Raw genomic sequence first — 18,353 nt, 5'->3', positions numbered from 1 at the left:
AAAACTGGGCAAAAATCAGGTTTCTTACCTTGGCATGGCAAAACTGCCATTTCCAAAGCTCTTGGGGCTAAAGACTCGAGTATATATTGCATTTAGCCACTAGAGGTCTCAATGTAATGCAATGTAATGGAATAATTTCATTCCATTCCATTGCATTACGTTGAGCCACATCTAGTGGCTGAATGCTGTATACCTCTGGAGGTGGGTCTTTTGAGCAATTTTTAGCCCTGGAAACTGCAGTTTTGCTGCACCAAACCTGATTTTTGCACGCTATTTTTGTATTTAGAGGCCTTTAAATTATAACCCCAGTATCTGCGGATGTTGGTATCCATGCGGGTTTCCAGAACAGCCCCCATCCCATACCAAGATCAGATCTGTATATGCTTTTCATCGTTTACTAACTTGTTTTTTCCTGAGTACTTTTTGTAACAGAATTTGAAATTAGCACCAGACTCAGAATGTAGTATGTTTTATCCCTGCTTCCACTGTCCTGGAAGGGCAATATGAGTTTATATGGCACTTTCAACATATTTATCAACCACAATGGATGGGGATAGAAAGAGGACCTTCAAGATTTTATTTTCAGTTAACGGAACAAGCAAGTTCAAACGCTCAGCAGGTTAAAAATGTCCCAAACAGTGCCGTAGGCTCAAGAATAAAATATGAAATATCTTGAAATAAGATGCTTAGCGTGAGAGCAGTGATGATATTATCAGCGGGGGGGAAGGCTACTTTTGACCTGAATAATTCCCTTTTCCAATAGATCATATCAGAGGAAAACTGATGCATTGCCTTCATAATAACTGCATAGAAATGCAGTTTCTCCCTTACAACTTCAGAGCAAGGTACATGTGAAAAAGTGTTGCGAGAAAATAGCTGATGGCCCAACCTTGTGGCTTGCTGTGTCAGCACGTAAATACTTAAAACGAAGCATTCCGACATTGCAGAACATACAGCATTTGTAGTGCTATATGCAACACTGCATATAGCAACACTGCACCTACATATGTGTTCAGAGTTGGCATGTAAGGTTTTAGTTTTCTCTTTTATAATTCACATTTTGTCTGAAAATTACACATAAATAAACATGAAATACAGTATGATCATTATGCACATTTTACATTACCAGTTGTATGCAACATATCAAACTATTGTTTACAGTCGCATTGTGGTCATTTTTAGCTGGCATTTTTTTAAAAATTACATTTTAAAGTAATATAACCTGTGGTGCTTTTTTTTTTTTAAAGAGCAACTGAGACAAAGTATGAACCAAACAGATAAAAACAGCTCTGGTTAAGATGGAGAATTAGTGTGGCTCCAACCCTGTTTGGTTGGGCTGATTCCTTCACATACTAATCCTCTTTTTATGTTAGATTTATATCCTGTCACATTTCAAGTCTGCATTGTAATTAATGTTCCCCTTTGGCAGCTCTGGGCATTGTTTTTCTTTGTGAAGTTTGCTTGCCTCTTGGTGGTCCACCCTTTTTATTTGTGAGGTTAGATATCAAGCTATCCTTGACAAGGCAATCCTAGCAGTGACCATTAAAAGAAGTAAAGAAAAACGTTTTAGACACCTAAATAGATTAACTGCTGTCAGAACTTTCCCTTGAGAAAATTCAAATGGGATTTCCACTGAAGGAGCTTTCTTTACACTTTTTCTATTGCTATATTTGCCATACAAAAGGCTCTTTAAATAGTTGGAAGAATTCATACAGACAGCAATAGAATGACAGGTGATTACTTATTCAGCATGGGCATAATTCAAAAGTATCTTCATGATGCTTAAGTTATTGAAATCAGTGGTTATCAATGGATTGTTCATTGGATTGTAGTAAATGGTTTTACTTCCAACATTGACACTCTTGCGAAAACAAACATTCCAAAATAAACAACATTCTTCGTGAGAATGTTCTAAAAATGTGTGAAGTTGATGTCAGATTCCGACATCTTTAGGTAGGGCTGGCACAGAGTCCTGACTGCAGACCCACTTCTAGTCAGCAATACAGAATCAAATGGACCAGTTGTCTGGCTCAATATAAGACAATTTCCTTTCCCTAGGAGGGTGTAGGTAACTGCTAGCAGAGTTTTCCATATTTTGCTGAATAACCCAAACCCAACTGTGCATTCTTCTACTGGATCATGAGACTCCCATCCCCTGCCAGTATCCCAGCTGATAGTAAACTAATCCCCCTTGTGGCATGCTATAGTGCTGAGAGGCAATAGAGCAATTCTTGCTTTTTCTATGGTCTTCATTCTTAAGTGTTCCTCTGCTGGGAGTTTAAATGAGTAATGACACCACATGCTCATGTGATTGTCTTATGTCTGTTTTCCTTTGTTAAGCCTGTCTTCCTATGTTGAACCTATGCTGCCAACATAACCATCTTTGTTCTGAGATTTTGGGGACGATCCAGGAATACAATAACTGAAAGGAGGGAAAGCATATTTTGCATCCTATCCTGGTGGTGTTTACTTTTTTTAAGAAGCCTCAAGCTTTTTATTTATGGATCTTTAAGATACATTTATGTACAGCATTCTGTCAAATTGCTCAATAAGAAGTAAATCAGTTCTGCCTTCCAGTGTTCTGGTTAATGTATTCAAAGGCATGGGATGACTGGGACATGGTATTATGTACTTGGGCATTTGGCATTTATTTTTGTGCTTAATTGAATTTCAGTTTATTAAAATAATTTAACAAATTGCATAATTTTTATGTATTTGAGCAGCTGTATTAAGGCTTCTATTTAGCACTCTTACAATGATTCTGCCACTGGATACTCTTAGGCCCCACCATCACCACAAAATGTCTGGCTACAGGCTTGAGAGACACAAATGACTTTTACTTCCAGTTATGACTAGTAGTGACAAAGCTTCAAAACCCAGAATTGAAGGTCAAGCCCATGATATATAGACAAGAGCTGATGTTCTTGCTGATATTGGAATTTAAACCTTGGGTGGACTTGAATACAAAGCATTAGCCTTGGCATGGAGAGGTTTTATTCTTGACCATTGCTAAGAAAGCAATTTTTTTCACATCATTTTCTCACCCTGCTTGCTATTATTTTGACTTTCAAGTTTTTTTTCCTACATACGTAACTCCAGTGACATGTCACTTTCTTGACTCCCTGTTAATATTATACTGACAGTTCAGGGTTAACCCTATCCATGGGGCAGTGTGAAGTGGCTGCTTTGAGCAGTGAGCTGGGAGAGGTCATGGATTTAGGAGAGGTGAGCAGCACCCCATGCCTGCCTACTGCCTCCCCCAGAGCCCCACTTCACCCTGCACTCCAGTCCTTCTCTCGCTTACTCAGAATGAATGAATGAATGAATGATTGAGGCAGCAGTGACTCACCTTTTCCTGCAGCACTGCTGTCACAAGCAATTGTAGTGACAGTGCAGAAGAAATAAGTGCAGGTCCAGCCTATTTATACATGGATTTTTTATACATGGATTTGACTCAACACGAATGGCCCCTGCAGATGAGAAAGAATGTGCTGATTGCCACTGTCCCTTCCTTGCCTGACCAGCCACTTCTTTGAATAGGCTGAGTCAGTGCTTCTCAAACTTATCGAGTTTACAGCACCCTTCTTTCATGGTAACCTCTTCCTGGCTCAGCCAGACCTCACCATACTGGATCGCATGAGATGTTGCGAAATCTTGCATGATTCAAGATGGCAGTGCCCAGGAGAGCCAGAAGTAGAGGCCACTGCGGGCATCCTGTGGTGCCCCTGTTAGTTTGCTGTGGTGCCCTCAGGCACCAACGCACACAGTTTGGGAACCAGTGGACTAGGTGAATATGCTCAGAGCCCAATCAGTCCTGAAGAAATAGCTGCATGAGCAAGGAGGGGCTTTGGCCAGGCCTGTGGCAGTTGCATTTATCCTTGCATTTGGTATTCCATGTTAATCTTTTAGTAGCTTTGTACATTGTTCTGTGAGGCTGTGATTTATAAAAAATTGTTATACGTACATACTTCAGAGCTGATGCAGCACGTATAACCCTCCTTTGTGTGACTTGTATCCACTTTGGTGTAAGCCAGTGCCTGATACCTTCCTTCTTTACACTTTGATAACCTTTTTCTGTTACATTTATGAAGAAAGCAATAGTGATCTAAAATTCATTTTAGCAAGTAATATGAATGTCTTTTTGTACATGATGGTACTGTGAATTTGCAGGGCTTTAAAGAAAATAATAGAAATTCCTTAATGGTTGATTAAAGCCTATCGTAAAAACCTAAGTGCTTAGGGGTCAGCCAATATGAACTTCTTCTTTTGTTTTTGACACGTGTACTTGTGTTGTACGCAGTAAAATTGGAACAGGTGTGTTGAAAAATTTGTTTTAAAATACATGTGCAGTGCAGGTATAGATTCTGCGAGGCTGTGGCTCCATGCAGCATGTAGTTATACAGGTCCAACCTTGTTATACACAGATTTTTTAATGCATGGATTTGCAAATGAGAAGGAATATGTTGATCCCTGTAGAAGGGGAAAAACGCATCCCTTTAAAATCACAGTTTAAAAAAACTGCTTTTCTTACTGTTGTAGAGAGACTGTCATGCAAGCAATCATTCCATTCTTCAACTGAGCCAGACAAAGGCAGGGAGTCCTTTGCGTTTCTAATTACTGACTGCCTCTCTACAATAGTAAGAAAAGCTGTTTTTAAACCACAATTGTAAAGGGACACACTTTTTAATTTTTTAAAACTGCTTTTATTTAACACATTTTATGGTATCAGCAGGGAGTCCCAGAATCAAACCCCCATGGATGTCGAGGCACAACCTTTTTCCATTACGCTCAACGGAGGGGCAAGAAACCTGGAAGTGGCTCTTTAAATCTATTTTTCCTCTGTTTTTTTATCCACAGATTTTTTTTATCCACTAGGGGTTCTGAAACTGAACCCCAGTGGATAACGAGGGAGGACCTGTACACAATATGCATTTTATTTATTTTATTTATTAAGGCCTAATCAAACATCATGCCAAATCATGTTTGGTAGAATTTAATGTTGCACACCATATTACCATAAAATGCTTTAAAATGGTTCATTTAATGACTTCTGATGATTTTAATGGCTTTGAATTTTACCAGTTGCCTGAAATTTCGTTGCTGTTTTATGAGACAAACCGTTCTCAGAAACTGCCATACATTCATGGGTTTAAACCAAAGATTCTGTTTTTTTCTACCCAATATAAAACAAACTTTACTGAACAGTTGATATGTTTCTCAGTTCCTATGACTGTGTTTTGAGTTCTGTGCTCTACTTTTTTCCCCAGATCACTACAGATCTGAGACAGCGTTGTACAGACAGCCACACAGGAACATCAGCATCCGCACCTATGGCTGCAGGGATCATTGCACTGGCACTAGAAGCAAAGTAAGATCTGTGTTATAATTTTTAATGAAAAGTCATTGAGACATAACATTGTGTGCATTAGTTTCTTTGCTTTTTTGCTGCATTTGTTACAAAATTAATTTTACCATAACGTGATTGGGGCAAAACCAAAATATATGAGCATCTGTTCCCATATGATACTAGGTAAGCACTGCATTTATGTTCTGGTAGATCCCTGATTATTTTTCTTTAAAAGCTGTTTAGAGATGTATCATTCCCGGTTTGTATCAAAAATTATTTGTAGGCATTACTCTGCCATCAATTAGGATTATAAAATCAAATTTCACATCAATCCAAATTAGTCATAAGAGAACAAACAGCCAATTGTTGCATACAATCACCTCTTATACTGTAGTTTATGAGCCTTACAGCCCAATCCTGACACCTGCCATGCTGACATGTGTAGCCACACCATGAAACTTCCTGTTATTCCCCTCCCTGCCCACTGCAAACTCCCGCCACCAGCATACCTCCTCTGGCACACACATGGTTGCCAGTCATTTGCACTGGCAGCAGACATTGACACTGCATCAGCAGTGCTGATGGAGAGGACTTTCCACTGAAAGAACACAAGTTCCTCAGGATTGGAACCTCAGTTACTTAACAGATATCCAATTGTATTTTTTTAAACATTCTTGAATATTACTTTAAAACAGTAGCCTCGGTCATGGCTAGCAGTGCCATTCTAAGCCTATCTACTCAGAAATAAGACCCATTGAGCTCAATGGGACTTGCTCTCCAGTATGTATGCATTGGATTACAACCCAGCAGCCCAATCCTATTGTGGCAGAACTCCCATTCCACCACTGTAAGTGCTGCTGTGGCATAAAAGGCGCATGTATCTTGGGGGGGCCTCCATTGAAAACTAAGTTTCCATCACATTTACAACCTGATCATGAATATGTTTGCTCAGAAATCTGCCTGACTGGATTCCTAATAACCCTATTGCATCTACAGCATTACTCCATTTATTTATTTGATTGATTGATTGATTGATTGATTGATTGATTGATTGATTGATACTCCACCTTTCTCCCCGAAGTACATCCAAGTACATCAAAGTACCAAAAACACTAAAATACAATTAAAACTATCAAAGATAATAAAAACAGTATAACAATAGAAACAAACAGTATAAAACAGAACAGCCAGCAATAAAAATGCCAATGAAAATATTAAAATAGATTAAAATCATTATGAATTTTTGTTGACTTCTGTTTATGTAGGATTTTATCCTTATACCATAGCAATTAAATATTTAATTGTTTTCCCAAAAATTAAGTGCCATTCATGTCTGTCTCTCTGAAAGTCTTCGGATGGCTTTAGTGAATATAAAGAATTTCATTCTTCACCTACACTGGATTACACCTTTATATTTGAGTGCAGAGTTGCAGAAAAATGATACATAACAAATTCATTGCATTGCCATACAGAAGGATGAATTGCAGATCTATATGACGAACAATAAATTGAAAAATTCTTTAAACTAGTCTTCACATTGTAATGAAAAAGGAATGATGTTCCTGATTAGTGTTGCTGTGGGCATATCCAGTAGGTACCCATGACAGTTGCAAAGCAGATTCAGTAGTAATCAAGGAAGAAATGCATGCCAATGTTGTGAGTGCTGAATTATCTGCAAGGGCAGAACAACCTGGAAGGAATATGTCTGAATTGTGTCAAAGCTTAACAGCCCACTCCTATCTCCCACCATGAACACGATGCAGCAGTAGTAATGAAGTGTGTATTTGAGGGCGGGGATGAGTAAAAACGTTTTTACTTATCTCTGGGTAGGTCTTCTGGCTACCCATGGCTTTCTTGAACCTGTGCCAGCTGTGTAGCTTGTGTAAGTCTCAGGAGAGAAAGAAGATGGCTGAATGGAAAATGGGAGATAGGATCCAGCATGCATTTTGACAACTGAGATCCACCCTCTCCAGCCTTATTTCTGTCTCTGCCCCCTTCCCTCCCTCCCTCATGTGAACTTTTCCCAAACCTCATCTCCCCACCCACAAACTGCCAACTTGCTTAGATCAGTGGAGTCCAGTTTCTTCATGGGGGTTGGGGGTGGGGGAGTGCTCATAGCTGCCAACTGTTTCCGTCAGTAGCTTCAAACTGCCAGGCAACAGTGCACTGTTTGTGGTGGTGGCACTGCATTTATGGCAGTGGAAGGCAACTTAGGAATGGTACGTCAGTCTTGTGGGTAATTCTAGCTCATGATTAATACAGATCAGTGGTGCTCCTTGCCATAGTGTAGCCCAGGTGCTCACTTCCAGGGGTGCAGCCCCTGCCAGAGGCCTCTAAGACACACTTCTGGTTTTAAAAAAACCAGAAGTGCCTCTTAGATGCCTCCCACATGCATTCTGAGATGTGGGGAGGCCTTATGTGGCCTCCCCGTGCCTCAGAACACCCTCCAGACGCAACCGAAAGGCAACTCAGTCACGTTTGGAGGTCCACTGCAGGCTAATCATGGATTTGATTATCCATGGTTTTTAGTATCTGCAGGGGTTCCAAGAACTGAATCCCCACAGACACCAAGGCCTGACTGTTTTTGCATCATTTTGAGTCTGGAGGGTAGGACCTCTCTAGCCACAAATATTGCCTCACTATATACATATTACATACCTCTCTATATATTCTCTAATACATTTTATTGCTGTTTCTTCTGTTGCTTCAGAAACATGTATTGCTGCAGTTTAGGGCAACAGACATGAACAAATATTTTCATCAGCTAGGAAGCACCATGACTCATGGCCATCATATGATTCTTTAATTATATGCTGAGACTGTAGAAAATGCTTTTAGTTTAAACCTCAGCACAGCTGAACTAATTATTTTTCTAAATGATATGATATGGTGTCATCATAAGCTAAGGGTGGCTTATGATATGGTTTCATCATAAGCTAAGGGAAATCAGAAGTTGCATCTTTTGCACAGTTCAGGCATTCTGAGCCTCCAGAGGCAAGGGGAGTACAGCTTCCCCTCTACTTTGGAGGCTTCATATCGCATCAAGCCTCACTTGATGACTGTCCGCGTTCCTGTTGCTTAGTTGTATACACTTAGCTATATTCCTGTATATTCCTACACTTAGCTATATTCCTAGGTATCCACTGATTTGGCATCCACTGATTTGATTCACCACTGATACAGGGGTCCACCTTTAAATACCTTGTACTAAGGGAAAAAGTAACAAAGTCCAATTTCCTACCTTCACTCTGTTAAACTGCACTGGTTGCAAACTTCTCAGGGTTAAAGACTGCTTTAAAGACCCGCTTCAGTGCTTTTTGCTCCTTCATTGTCACCCTAGAATACATTAGCATAGACCAGTGTTTCTCAGACTGTGGGTTGGGACACACTAGGTGGCTTGCGAGCCCATGTCAGGTGGGTCCAATTTCATTTCCATATTTTATTTTTAACGTATTAGACTTGATGCTACCATGGTATGTGACTGCATTTGGGGAAATGTTACAGACCTGTACTTTGAACAAGCTACTATGTATATTCTTTTAACAATGATAGGAAATGGGACTTACTCCTGGGTAAGTGTGGGTAGGATTGCAACCTAGGATTGTTAAAAAATGTTCTGCTTGATGATGTCACTTCCGGTCTTGACATCACTTTGGTGGGTCCTGACAGATTCTCATTCTAAAAAGTGGGTCCCAGTGCTAAATGTGTGAGAACCACTGGTATAGACACTATACACCATTCAACCACTAGATGGAGAGAATAATGAAACCTAATGGATTCCATTGGATTCCATTAATCAGCCCATCTAGTGGCTGAATGCAGTATAGCGTCTATACTTATGCATTCTGGGACAACAATGGAGGAGCAAGAAACTTGGAAGTGGGTCTTTAAAGCTATTTTTCCACTTTGGTATCCACTGATTTTATTTTTTTTTTAATCCATTGGGCATTCTGGAATGGATGCTAGTATCCAGAGACACAAAGTCAAATCTGCTATTCCTCATAGAGCTGCTAATATATGAGTTTGTGGGAAACCTCGTGTTAGGGGCAGGCTATTTTTGTTCTTTGTTTGCTTATTTATATTTACATTTATGTCAAATAAAGGTTAATGAAATGAATTATCTGTACCATCAATGAGTTATCACTAACGGACAACATTATTTGAAGTCTTAAGAAATTGGAAGTCTTATAAATGTTAATTCACCATAGAAAATGAAAGACTTGTTTCTCCCTTAGCTGTAAACTGCATTCTCAGTGTTAATTAAGATAGAATGTGAATTTTGGATGACTCATTGGATTTGGATTTGTTCTAGGCTGCAGAAAACCCTGGAAGGGGTTTGGTTAGCCCCTGAATGTTAGATAATTTGTTGGCCAGCCAGGCAGCTGTGTTGTGTTCTGTTTATGACCTTTTGAGGTGGAGCTTTGTGGAAACTGTAGAAGAACAAAATCATGTTTTGTTGGAATATGAATCATCTTTAATATTGTTACATTTTTATGGAGGTTCTACTTCTGTATTAGTGAGGCAGCACAGAAGTCACAATGCAAAAATGAAAAGGAGTGAAGATATTAATAACATAAGTTAAAGCAACAAACATAAAATGTTGACTATATGTTGAAAATATTTCTTTACTCAGCGTGTGGTTGGTCTGTGGAACTCCTTGCCACAGGATGTGGTGATGGCATCTGGTCTGGATGCCTTTAAAAGGAGATTGTACAAGTTTCTGGAGAAAAATCCATTATGGGTTACAAGCCATGATGTGTATGCGCAACCTCCTGATTTTAGAAATGGGTTATGTCAGAATGCCAGATGCAAGGGAGGGCACCAGGATGAGGTCTCTTGTTATCTGGTGTGCTCCCTGGGGCATTTGGTGGGCCTCTGTGAGATACAGGAAGCTGGACTAGATGGGCCTATGGCCTGATCCAGTGGGGCTGTTCTTATGTTCTTATGACTATATTCTACTTGTTTCACTTAAACCATTGGGGCAGAACTGTAAGCAGGAACAGAAGTGGCACATGTCACAGAAAAAACCCCTTCTCAGAGAGGTACTTGTTTCTATACATATCCTCCATATTTTCACATCTTACTAAAAGATTCACAGCCCAGTCCTATCCCCTACCTTTGTAGATGATGCAGCCATGCTGATGGAGCATGTTCTGCATCCAACAGTGGGGCAGTGACCAGATCAACCAGAGGTAAGTAAAAAAAACTGTTTATCTCTGGATAGGCCTCCTGGCCACCTATGGGTCCCCTCAAACCCATGACATCTATGTGGATGGCATAAGTCCAAGGAAATAAATGGTGTGGCAGTGGCGGACCTCCCCAGCCCCATGCCCTGGGGCGAAGGTCCACAATGGTACTTCCCTGCAGGATGGCCCCACCCCCCATGGGCAAATCCGCCCCTCCCAACTTACATGGAAAGCACAGTATCTCGTACAACTCCAGGAAGCGTCAGGGAAGCCTCCTGAAGGTTTCTCGACGGAAGCACAGTTTCCAACCCCTTCAAGAGCCTCAGAGAGGCGTATGCAGGGTCCTAAAGCTGCACGAGGTTCTGCACCCAGGGCATTTGCCCCATCAAATGAATGGGAGGTCTGTCGCTGTGGGATGGAGCAGTTGTTGATGCTTGAGAAAAAAGCAGCTGTGCTGCAATCATTAATATACTAGTAATAACTAGTTGTAAGGTGAGCAGAATGCTGTACACATAGCTCCTGTGTTCTTTTTTGGGATGTTCTTACTTATCATGACTGCACTTACAGTCATAAGAACTGTCATCTTCCATCAATATTCCATTCTTGTTCTCTCTCTCTCTCTCTCTCTCTCTCTCTCTCTCTCACACACACACACACACACACACACACACACACACACACACACACACACAAAATACAAGATCTTGGGGCTTGGGAGCTGTCACCAGCAGAATTAATCTTTGGGTTTGCACAATCAATCTTTTGAAAGTTGATCTTTGTCTTGTTAATAAAACATCTCTGGTTTGGATGTGTGACCCTCTCAAGAAGATGAACAGACAGCTTGTACTATCCTCATACATCATATAACTGAGCCTATTAGGTTTGAACAGGTAGGGGCGCATGAATAGTTGCAATGAATTCAGAATTTTTTTACTCCTTTGTTCCCCTTCCTTTTCGCTGCAGTGAATTCTAATTCCCCAGACCCCCAACAATTCTCAGAACTACAAGAAGATTCTTTCCTCAGTGTGTAAAGAATCCTAGGCAAGAGAGTGAAAGCTGCCAGTGATGCTGCAGAGAGATGGTAGGCTTGCATGGCTCCATTGGTCAAGTCAGTGGCAGCCAATGTGATACCGTCTATCAGCTGGGCAGCAACCCATGCAATCCCACCGCCACCACCCAGGAGATGGCTCCAGTAACTCTGCTAGATGGTTGGGGTCGGGGGAACTAGCCCTACCCATGTGAAGTGCAGGCAGGATGCAAGACTTCACCTGTACACAGCCAAGAGGAGCTGTGTATCTGCAATATCTGACCAAGTGAAACTGAGTCTGGACTCATCCAGAAGGGGATTTAGGTTGGACGGAGGGTGGAGGGAGGGAGGATTAAGGAGGAAAGAGAAGCAGAAAGGAGGGAAGGTGGAGGGGAAAGGACCAGAGAAAGTAACTGGATAGAGAAAAAAGAAGTAGAAAGGGAGAAGAAGGGGATCAGGGAGAGAGTCAAGTGACAAAGGAAGGCAGAAGAGAGGAAGAGAAGAAAGCTGCCAGGAAGTAGCTGGAAGGAGTCCAAGAGCAGGAGTAGAGACTCAGCAGCAAAGAGGAGGCAGTTTGCCCCACCTGCCATACCTTCAAAGGAGAGTCAGAGACAAAGCCCCAGGAAGCTGGACCTGATTCCTGAAAGAGACTGGGATGCCCTGTGGGCTCAACAAGGCCCTTGGACCTCTTGGTGCCCCCAGAGACCCTATACTGCAATATACTAGGCAGCCTCCATGTGAGTTACCCCTAGCCAAGGAGTCCAGCCAGGAGGAAGGGTGAAGATAACCCAAGGGGAAGGAAGAAATGACCCCATATTTGTTTATGACACTAACATTATAGAAAAAATAAAAAAGGAAGCCTTAAAGATACTTTTGGTGTACTTGCTGGTATATCACTTGACATAGCAAACCCCCAGGAGTTTGAGATCTCTTCCCAAGAGGAGGATGTGAAGATGACAGGGATATAAGGGTCTGAGGATTTCTGCCATTGGGTGTGCATCATCAGATATCATAGCTCCTCTTCCCTTTGTTATGTTTTCATCAGTGAAAACAAACATCTAGGCCTGGTATCACATTCTAGAGACATATAGGGTGAATCTTGGTAACCACATTGCTCCCACAGTACAAGCAAACAAAGATATTCCTCAACATCACCAGAAAGGTTAAAAGAGTAGTACATGCTTGTCCCTCTGCAATGTCAAGCACTGAGAGAGAAGTGTCTTTCAGTGCTCTCCTTTTACTCTCCTGACTTCTAGGAAAATGAAATGGGGGGAGGTTGGTCATTACTGATGGTACTGAAGGAGGACTGTCAAGCAGCCCATAAAGGTCAGTGTCTGAACTTTCATCTTCTAGTGGGCTTTCTAGATGCCTCTGTGCCATCTCAGAGACCTCTGAAAAAGATCACTTACAGATGGGGTGGGCAGGAGAAGGCAGCAGTGGAACAACAAATTTGAAAACATACACAGCCAAGTGCATTCTACCCCATATAAAGAAGACCTAATGGGTGGAACTTTCAACCAATCTCTGATGCCACCCATGAGCACATCCCATCATTGACAGTCAAGAGGACCCACAATGTCAGTTGATAGTGTTGATTCCCAGTCAGCCAACACAATTGCTCTTCCTGCAACTCATCCATTTTGTCCTATGCTTCCAGGGATATTCACTGCTGGCTGAGGGAAGTGTACCCACTCAACTCACAGTCAGGGCTTGTTTTACAGGTGTGTGAGCTCATTCATCTTCCATTGTTTTTTTTTTGAAGGTAGGAAGTCTTTATTTTTGGAACAAATGCTCTCATGCCCTGCTGCCCCCTGCTCAGTTAGACAAAAAAGGTATCCCTGCACAGAGACATACCACTTTGCTTTAATAGAACATAAAAAAGGAGAAAACATATAAGAGAAATAATAGCAGACCTTAGGGCAGGAAGATAACTCAGAAGACAGTCAGGAAGGTATAGTGATTGTGTGTTGGACTTGGGCATAAAGTGCAAGTAACTCTCTCACAATCTGAATTCCACAGCTACACCATGCAATGATAATCTTTCTATTGAAATAGTTATGCCAACATTACCCTCTGAAAATAAGGATCAGAAATAAAAATGTTCATGTTGTATATAATGAGAAGCTCAGTCCTGTTGGGCTGCCCCAACAGCACAACACATGTTCTGTCGGTGCTGGCTTTTGCAAAGCAGCTGTAAAGCATGCTCTGTTAGAACTAGCTGGTGCAGGTTCAAGTTGACCCATAACAGCTGCTGGGGCTTACTTCGGGGAGACCTCCAGCAACCAAAACTCCTCTGTGGAATACAGAGGAGGCCATGCCACCACTGTTTCATCGCAACGCAGGGGGTAAGTTAAGATTGGGTCCAATTACAGACAGTACTATGCATTTATGTAGGATACAATAACAGCATATTTACATGTACAGTGTATTCAATTAATAATAAACATTGAAGCCAGTTGGAGACTTGCCATTCACTTCAGTGGATTGAAATCTGTGCCTATCTTTTCATTGCTCTTCTCAAAACTTACATTCAAAACTGGAGGGTGTCAATTACAACCTTCTTCCACCTCTGAGTTTTCAAATTTATTTTCTTTGCAAATCCTTTTGGAAAATATTGAAGGGTGAGGGAACTTTTCTGTTGGATTGTATGAGGAAAATCTCATTATTTTGTTGACAGCCGCACACTTTCCTTTATCGGAATTTTCTTGGTCTTGCTCATTCTATTTTATACCAAATGTTGTCTGGCTTGCACAATCTAAAAGCAGTAAGCAGATGTTGATGAGCCATCTAGGAATTCTTTTCTGGTAAGGAAACTGTTCAGTTGTTGAAATTGAGCCAGTTATCTATCAGCGTTAGTTACCTTGTTAATACATTTTTTCCTGCCTTCAAGAGGTTTAACAAGAGGTTAATAACTATCTCCTGGGAGATTAACTGAAGGCTAAATCAATTAAGATTAATGAGATCTTGTCTGAGTCTGTGACTCACATAGGGAAAGGATCCAGTTTTGACATGTTTTGCAAATACTTTATTCCTACATAACTTTAAAATGATCTTCCCTGTCTCTGTACCTCCCACAAAAGGACATGAATACTGTCACTTACAGCTGAAAAGTACACTTTCCTGACATATCTGTTTTCTGACACAAATATTAATTACTGTGTTGGAAAGAGGAATGTATAAAGCAAACCTGGAAAGGAAAAGGAAAATTATTGGGGGGTATAGCACCTTCTCTGTAAGGAAAGATTAAAGCATCTGGTTTTAGAAAAACTATGACTAACAGCACAACCCTTTGCATATCTACACAGAAGTCCCATTGAGTTCAATGATACTTCTGACCCAATCCTGTCAGAGCCTTACTGTGGCAGATCTCACAATCCATAAACATAAGTCCTGGTCTGCCAATGCGTGAGCCACTCCAACAGTGGGCAGCTTGCTACCAACAGTGCAGAAGTCAGGAAGTCCCAAACTAGCAATGGTGAACTACCAAATTGCTTCAAGAGAAGGTAGGTTGGAGGGTAGCAAATCTAGGGAGGATTGCGGGTGGATTGGGGTGTGGAGCAGGCCAGTTCAAGGGCAGGAGGAGGAGGATCTCAGGACTAGTGGTACACACAGAGATCCTATTCCCTCTTCCAGGCCCAGGTCCACAACTCTCCTCAGATTTCTGTCAGCAGAAAAGCTGGTGTGGGTCCAAGGAGTCCTATTGGAAGCTAGGCAGAATTATGGCATTCAGTACTGCAATATGTTATAAATAATCACCAGCTTTATATTGTGTAACAGTCATATGTCTGTGATATAAGCAGTTTGAAGCCATAGAAGCCTACTCTTTTCCATGATTTCTGTTTTTGGAATTGTTTCTCATTAGTTTCCAGATAACTAAACATTACTTCAGTTGCTTGGCAGGAACTAAACAGATATTGAAATGAGGTTTCTTGAGTCACCCAAAAAACTCATTGTTATATGAGCCTTACGATAATGATTTAAATCTAGAATACCCAAGACATTACCAAAGTGTGTAACCTCCAGCTGGGTAATAATAAGTTTGCAGACGACACCAAACTTTTCCGAGTGGTGAAGACCAGAAGTGATTGTGAGGAGCTCCAGAAGGATCTCTCCACACTGGCAGAATGGGCAGCAAAATGGCAGATGCGCTTCAATGTCAGTAAGTGTAAAGTCATGCACATTGGGGCAAAAAATCAAAACTTTAGATATAGGCTGATGGGTTCTGAGTTGTCTGTGACAGATCAGGAGAGAGATCTTGGGGTGGTGGTGGACAGGTCGATGAAAGTGTCGACCCAATGTGCGGCAGCAGTGAAAAAGGCCAATTCTATGCTTGAGATCATTAGGAAGGATATTGAGAACAAAACGGCTAGTATTATAATGCCGTTGTACAAATCTATGGTAAGGCCGCACCTGGAGTATTGTGTCCAGTTCTGGTTGCCGCATCTCAAAAAAAACATAGTGGAAATGGAAAAGGTGCAAAAGAGAGCGACTAAGTTGATTACGGGGCTGGGGCACCTTCCTTATGAGGAAAGGCTACGGCGTTTGGGCCTCTTCAGCCTAGAAAAGAGACGCCTGAGGGGGGACATGATTGAGACATACAAAATTATGCAGGGGATGGACAGAGTGAATAGGGAGATGCTCTTTACACTCTCACATAATACCAGAACCAGGGGACATCCACTAAAATTGAGTGTTGGGCGGGTTAGGACAGACAAAAGAAAATTTCTTTACTCAGCGTGTGGTCGGTCTGTGGAACTCCTTGCCACAGGATGTGGTGATGGCATCTAGCCTAGATGCCTTTAAAAGGGGATTGGACAAGTTTCTGGAGGAAAAATCCATTATGGGGTACAAGCCATGATGTGTATGCGCAACCTCCTGATTTTAGAAATGGGTTATGTCAGAATGCCAGATGCAAGGGAGGGCACCAGGATGAGGTCTCTTGTTATCTGGTGTGCTCCCTGGGGCATTTGGTGGGCCGCTGTGAGATACAGGAAGCTGGACTAGATGGGCCTATGGCCTGATCCAGTGGGGCTGTTCTTATGTTCTTATGTAATAACAAATCACTTATGTTAAACTTCTGAAACATTTTTGCGTTTGTTACCAACTTTGTTTCGGATCTTTGGGTACATGAATGCATGTGGGAGATATGTATAAAATATTGAAAATATTGTATCACTCTTACCTAAAACCTTACGTTTTGACCCATCCAGGAAACCACTGAAAATACTAATGTAGATGATTTCCCTGTGGATCAGGCAGATGATGATTGATGGTACTGCTTACTTTGACCTGAGTTCATGAAAAGTAGTTTAATGGTAGAGAAGCTGACCTCTAATGGAAATGTCAGACAGGAGCTAGAGGACACAGAGGAAGAATGTTATACCGTGTATATCTTGATTCAAGGATTAGGAGATTTTACATACAGGTGAGGAGAGGGAGTTATTTGTAGGACCATTTCTCCTTATTTATTGATTTGTTTTGATTTGTAATCTGCCTTTCTCCCCGAAAGGCACCCAAGGTGACTGGGAACACTATGTGCACCCTCCTGTTCTAAAAAAAATAGCAAAAAGATGAACAACTTCTTAATGATTTTTGCATAATTATCATTTTGCATAATTGTCAACAGCATGAGATCTCTGTGAGGAGGCTGTTTGAAACAAAAGCAAGCAGATTTACTAAAAAGCTGTGCATTGTTCGATAGTCACATTTACACACAATCAACAGCTTGACCAAATTCTGAATGTGTAAATAGAAGCAAAGTTCTGCCAAGAGGGTTATTGCAGCTCTGTCCTGGAGTAGTACTCTAGCATCCTGCTACCAGTTACACGCTAACAAATCTCTCAGGGCACATCATGTAAACATTACAGGAAAGAGAAAAAGTGAAGCGAAGCATTCATGGAAATGTGTGGTCAGGCTTGCCCTGGTGGTTTGTTTTGCACCTCCTCCACTATGATTGCATACAGAAATAGCAGTCGAGGAAGACGTGAGACAACGAAACCTGTGAAGACAGTAAACTTTTCTTTAAAAAGAAATATCTCATTTTAATGAATATGCAAATCACTCCGCAGGGCTAGTCTTAGGGCAGTTTAACCAATTTGGACCCCATACCTATAGATGCCCCAAACCGGGGCAGTGAGCAAAGTGCTGCAATTGCAGCTGGCACTTTGCTCCGTAGCTGACATTCAGGCATGGAATCATCCATGCCGAGGCATCACGAAGAGAGTGAGATGAGCAGAGCATTGCTTCTTGACGGCCCTCCCACCTACCCGCCCACCCCCTGTGTCCAATTGGCTTGAAATCATCCCCCCCCCAAAGCAGTTGGCAGTGATGCTGCTGCTGGATGCCTCACTGCTGCTTCTCATCAGGGTGAGTAGGGGGAGTGCCAGTGGGGAGCTCCACTAAAATGTTTTGCATTGGGCCCTGCAGGTCCCTGTCAGTCTGAAGGTTTTTCAGAAGCCGGGAATTGTTTAGGAATAATACGACCTTGATAAGAATTACTTAAATTTTCAGAGGTTGCTGGAATCCAGAAATTAATGACAATCAGATGGTATAGCAGATATTTGCAGGAAATATGCCTGAATTCTTTTTTCTTATCATGAATATCCATGTGGATATTCTTGACATATGGCAAGAATATAATTTTTAAAGCTGCCAGAGAGCAATGGGCCTAAAATTTTTTTTTACCTATTCTCACTTAGATTCTGGATAGCAGCTGTTCTGGTTATGAATGGAAGGGAATGTCATATTTTAGGTGGCAGGACCTTTTGATGTCTTCCGTTCCATTCCTGTTTTT

At 41.5% G+C, this 18,353-nt stretch overlaps 1 protein-coding gene across 2 annotated transcripts in view; it reads left to right on the top strand.

Annotated features, from left to right (window-relative positions):
* The window catches only part of PCSK5 (proprotein convertase subtilisin/kexin type 5), a 295,107-nt gene that overhangs the window by 145,468 nt on the left and 131,286 nt on the right, over window positions 1-18,353 (top strand). For both annotated transcript variants that reach the window (XM_066614135.1, XM_066614134.1), the window contains exon 9: window positions 5,268-5,368. In XM_066614135.1, the coding sequence (XP_066470232.1) occupies window positions 5,268-5,368 (101 nt within the window). The remainder of the gene's footprint in view (window positions 1-5,267; window positions 5,369-18,353) is intronic.

Source organism: Tiliqua scincoides, chromosome 2 (genome assembly GCF_035046505.1).
Source record: "Tiliqua scincoides isolate rTilSci1 chromosome 2, rTilSci1.hap2, whole genome shotgun sequence".
In the NCBI taxonomy this organism is placed as follows: Eukaryota; Metazoa; Chordata; class Lepidosauria; order Squamata; family Scincidae; genus Tiliqua; species Tiliqua scincoides.
This window is presented reverse-complemented; position numbering and strand designations above follow the sequence as displayed.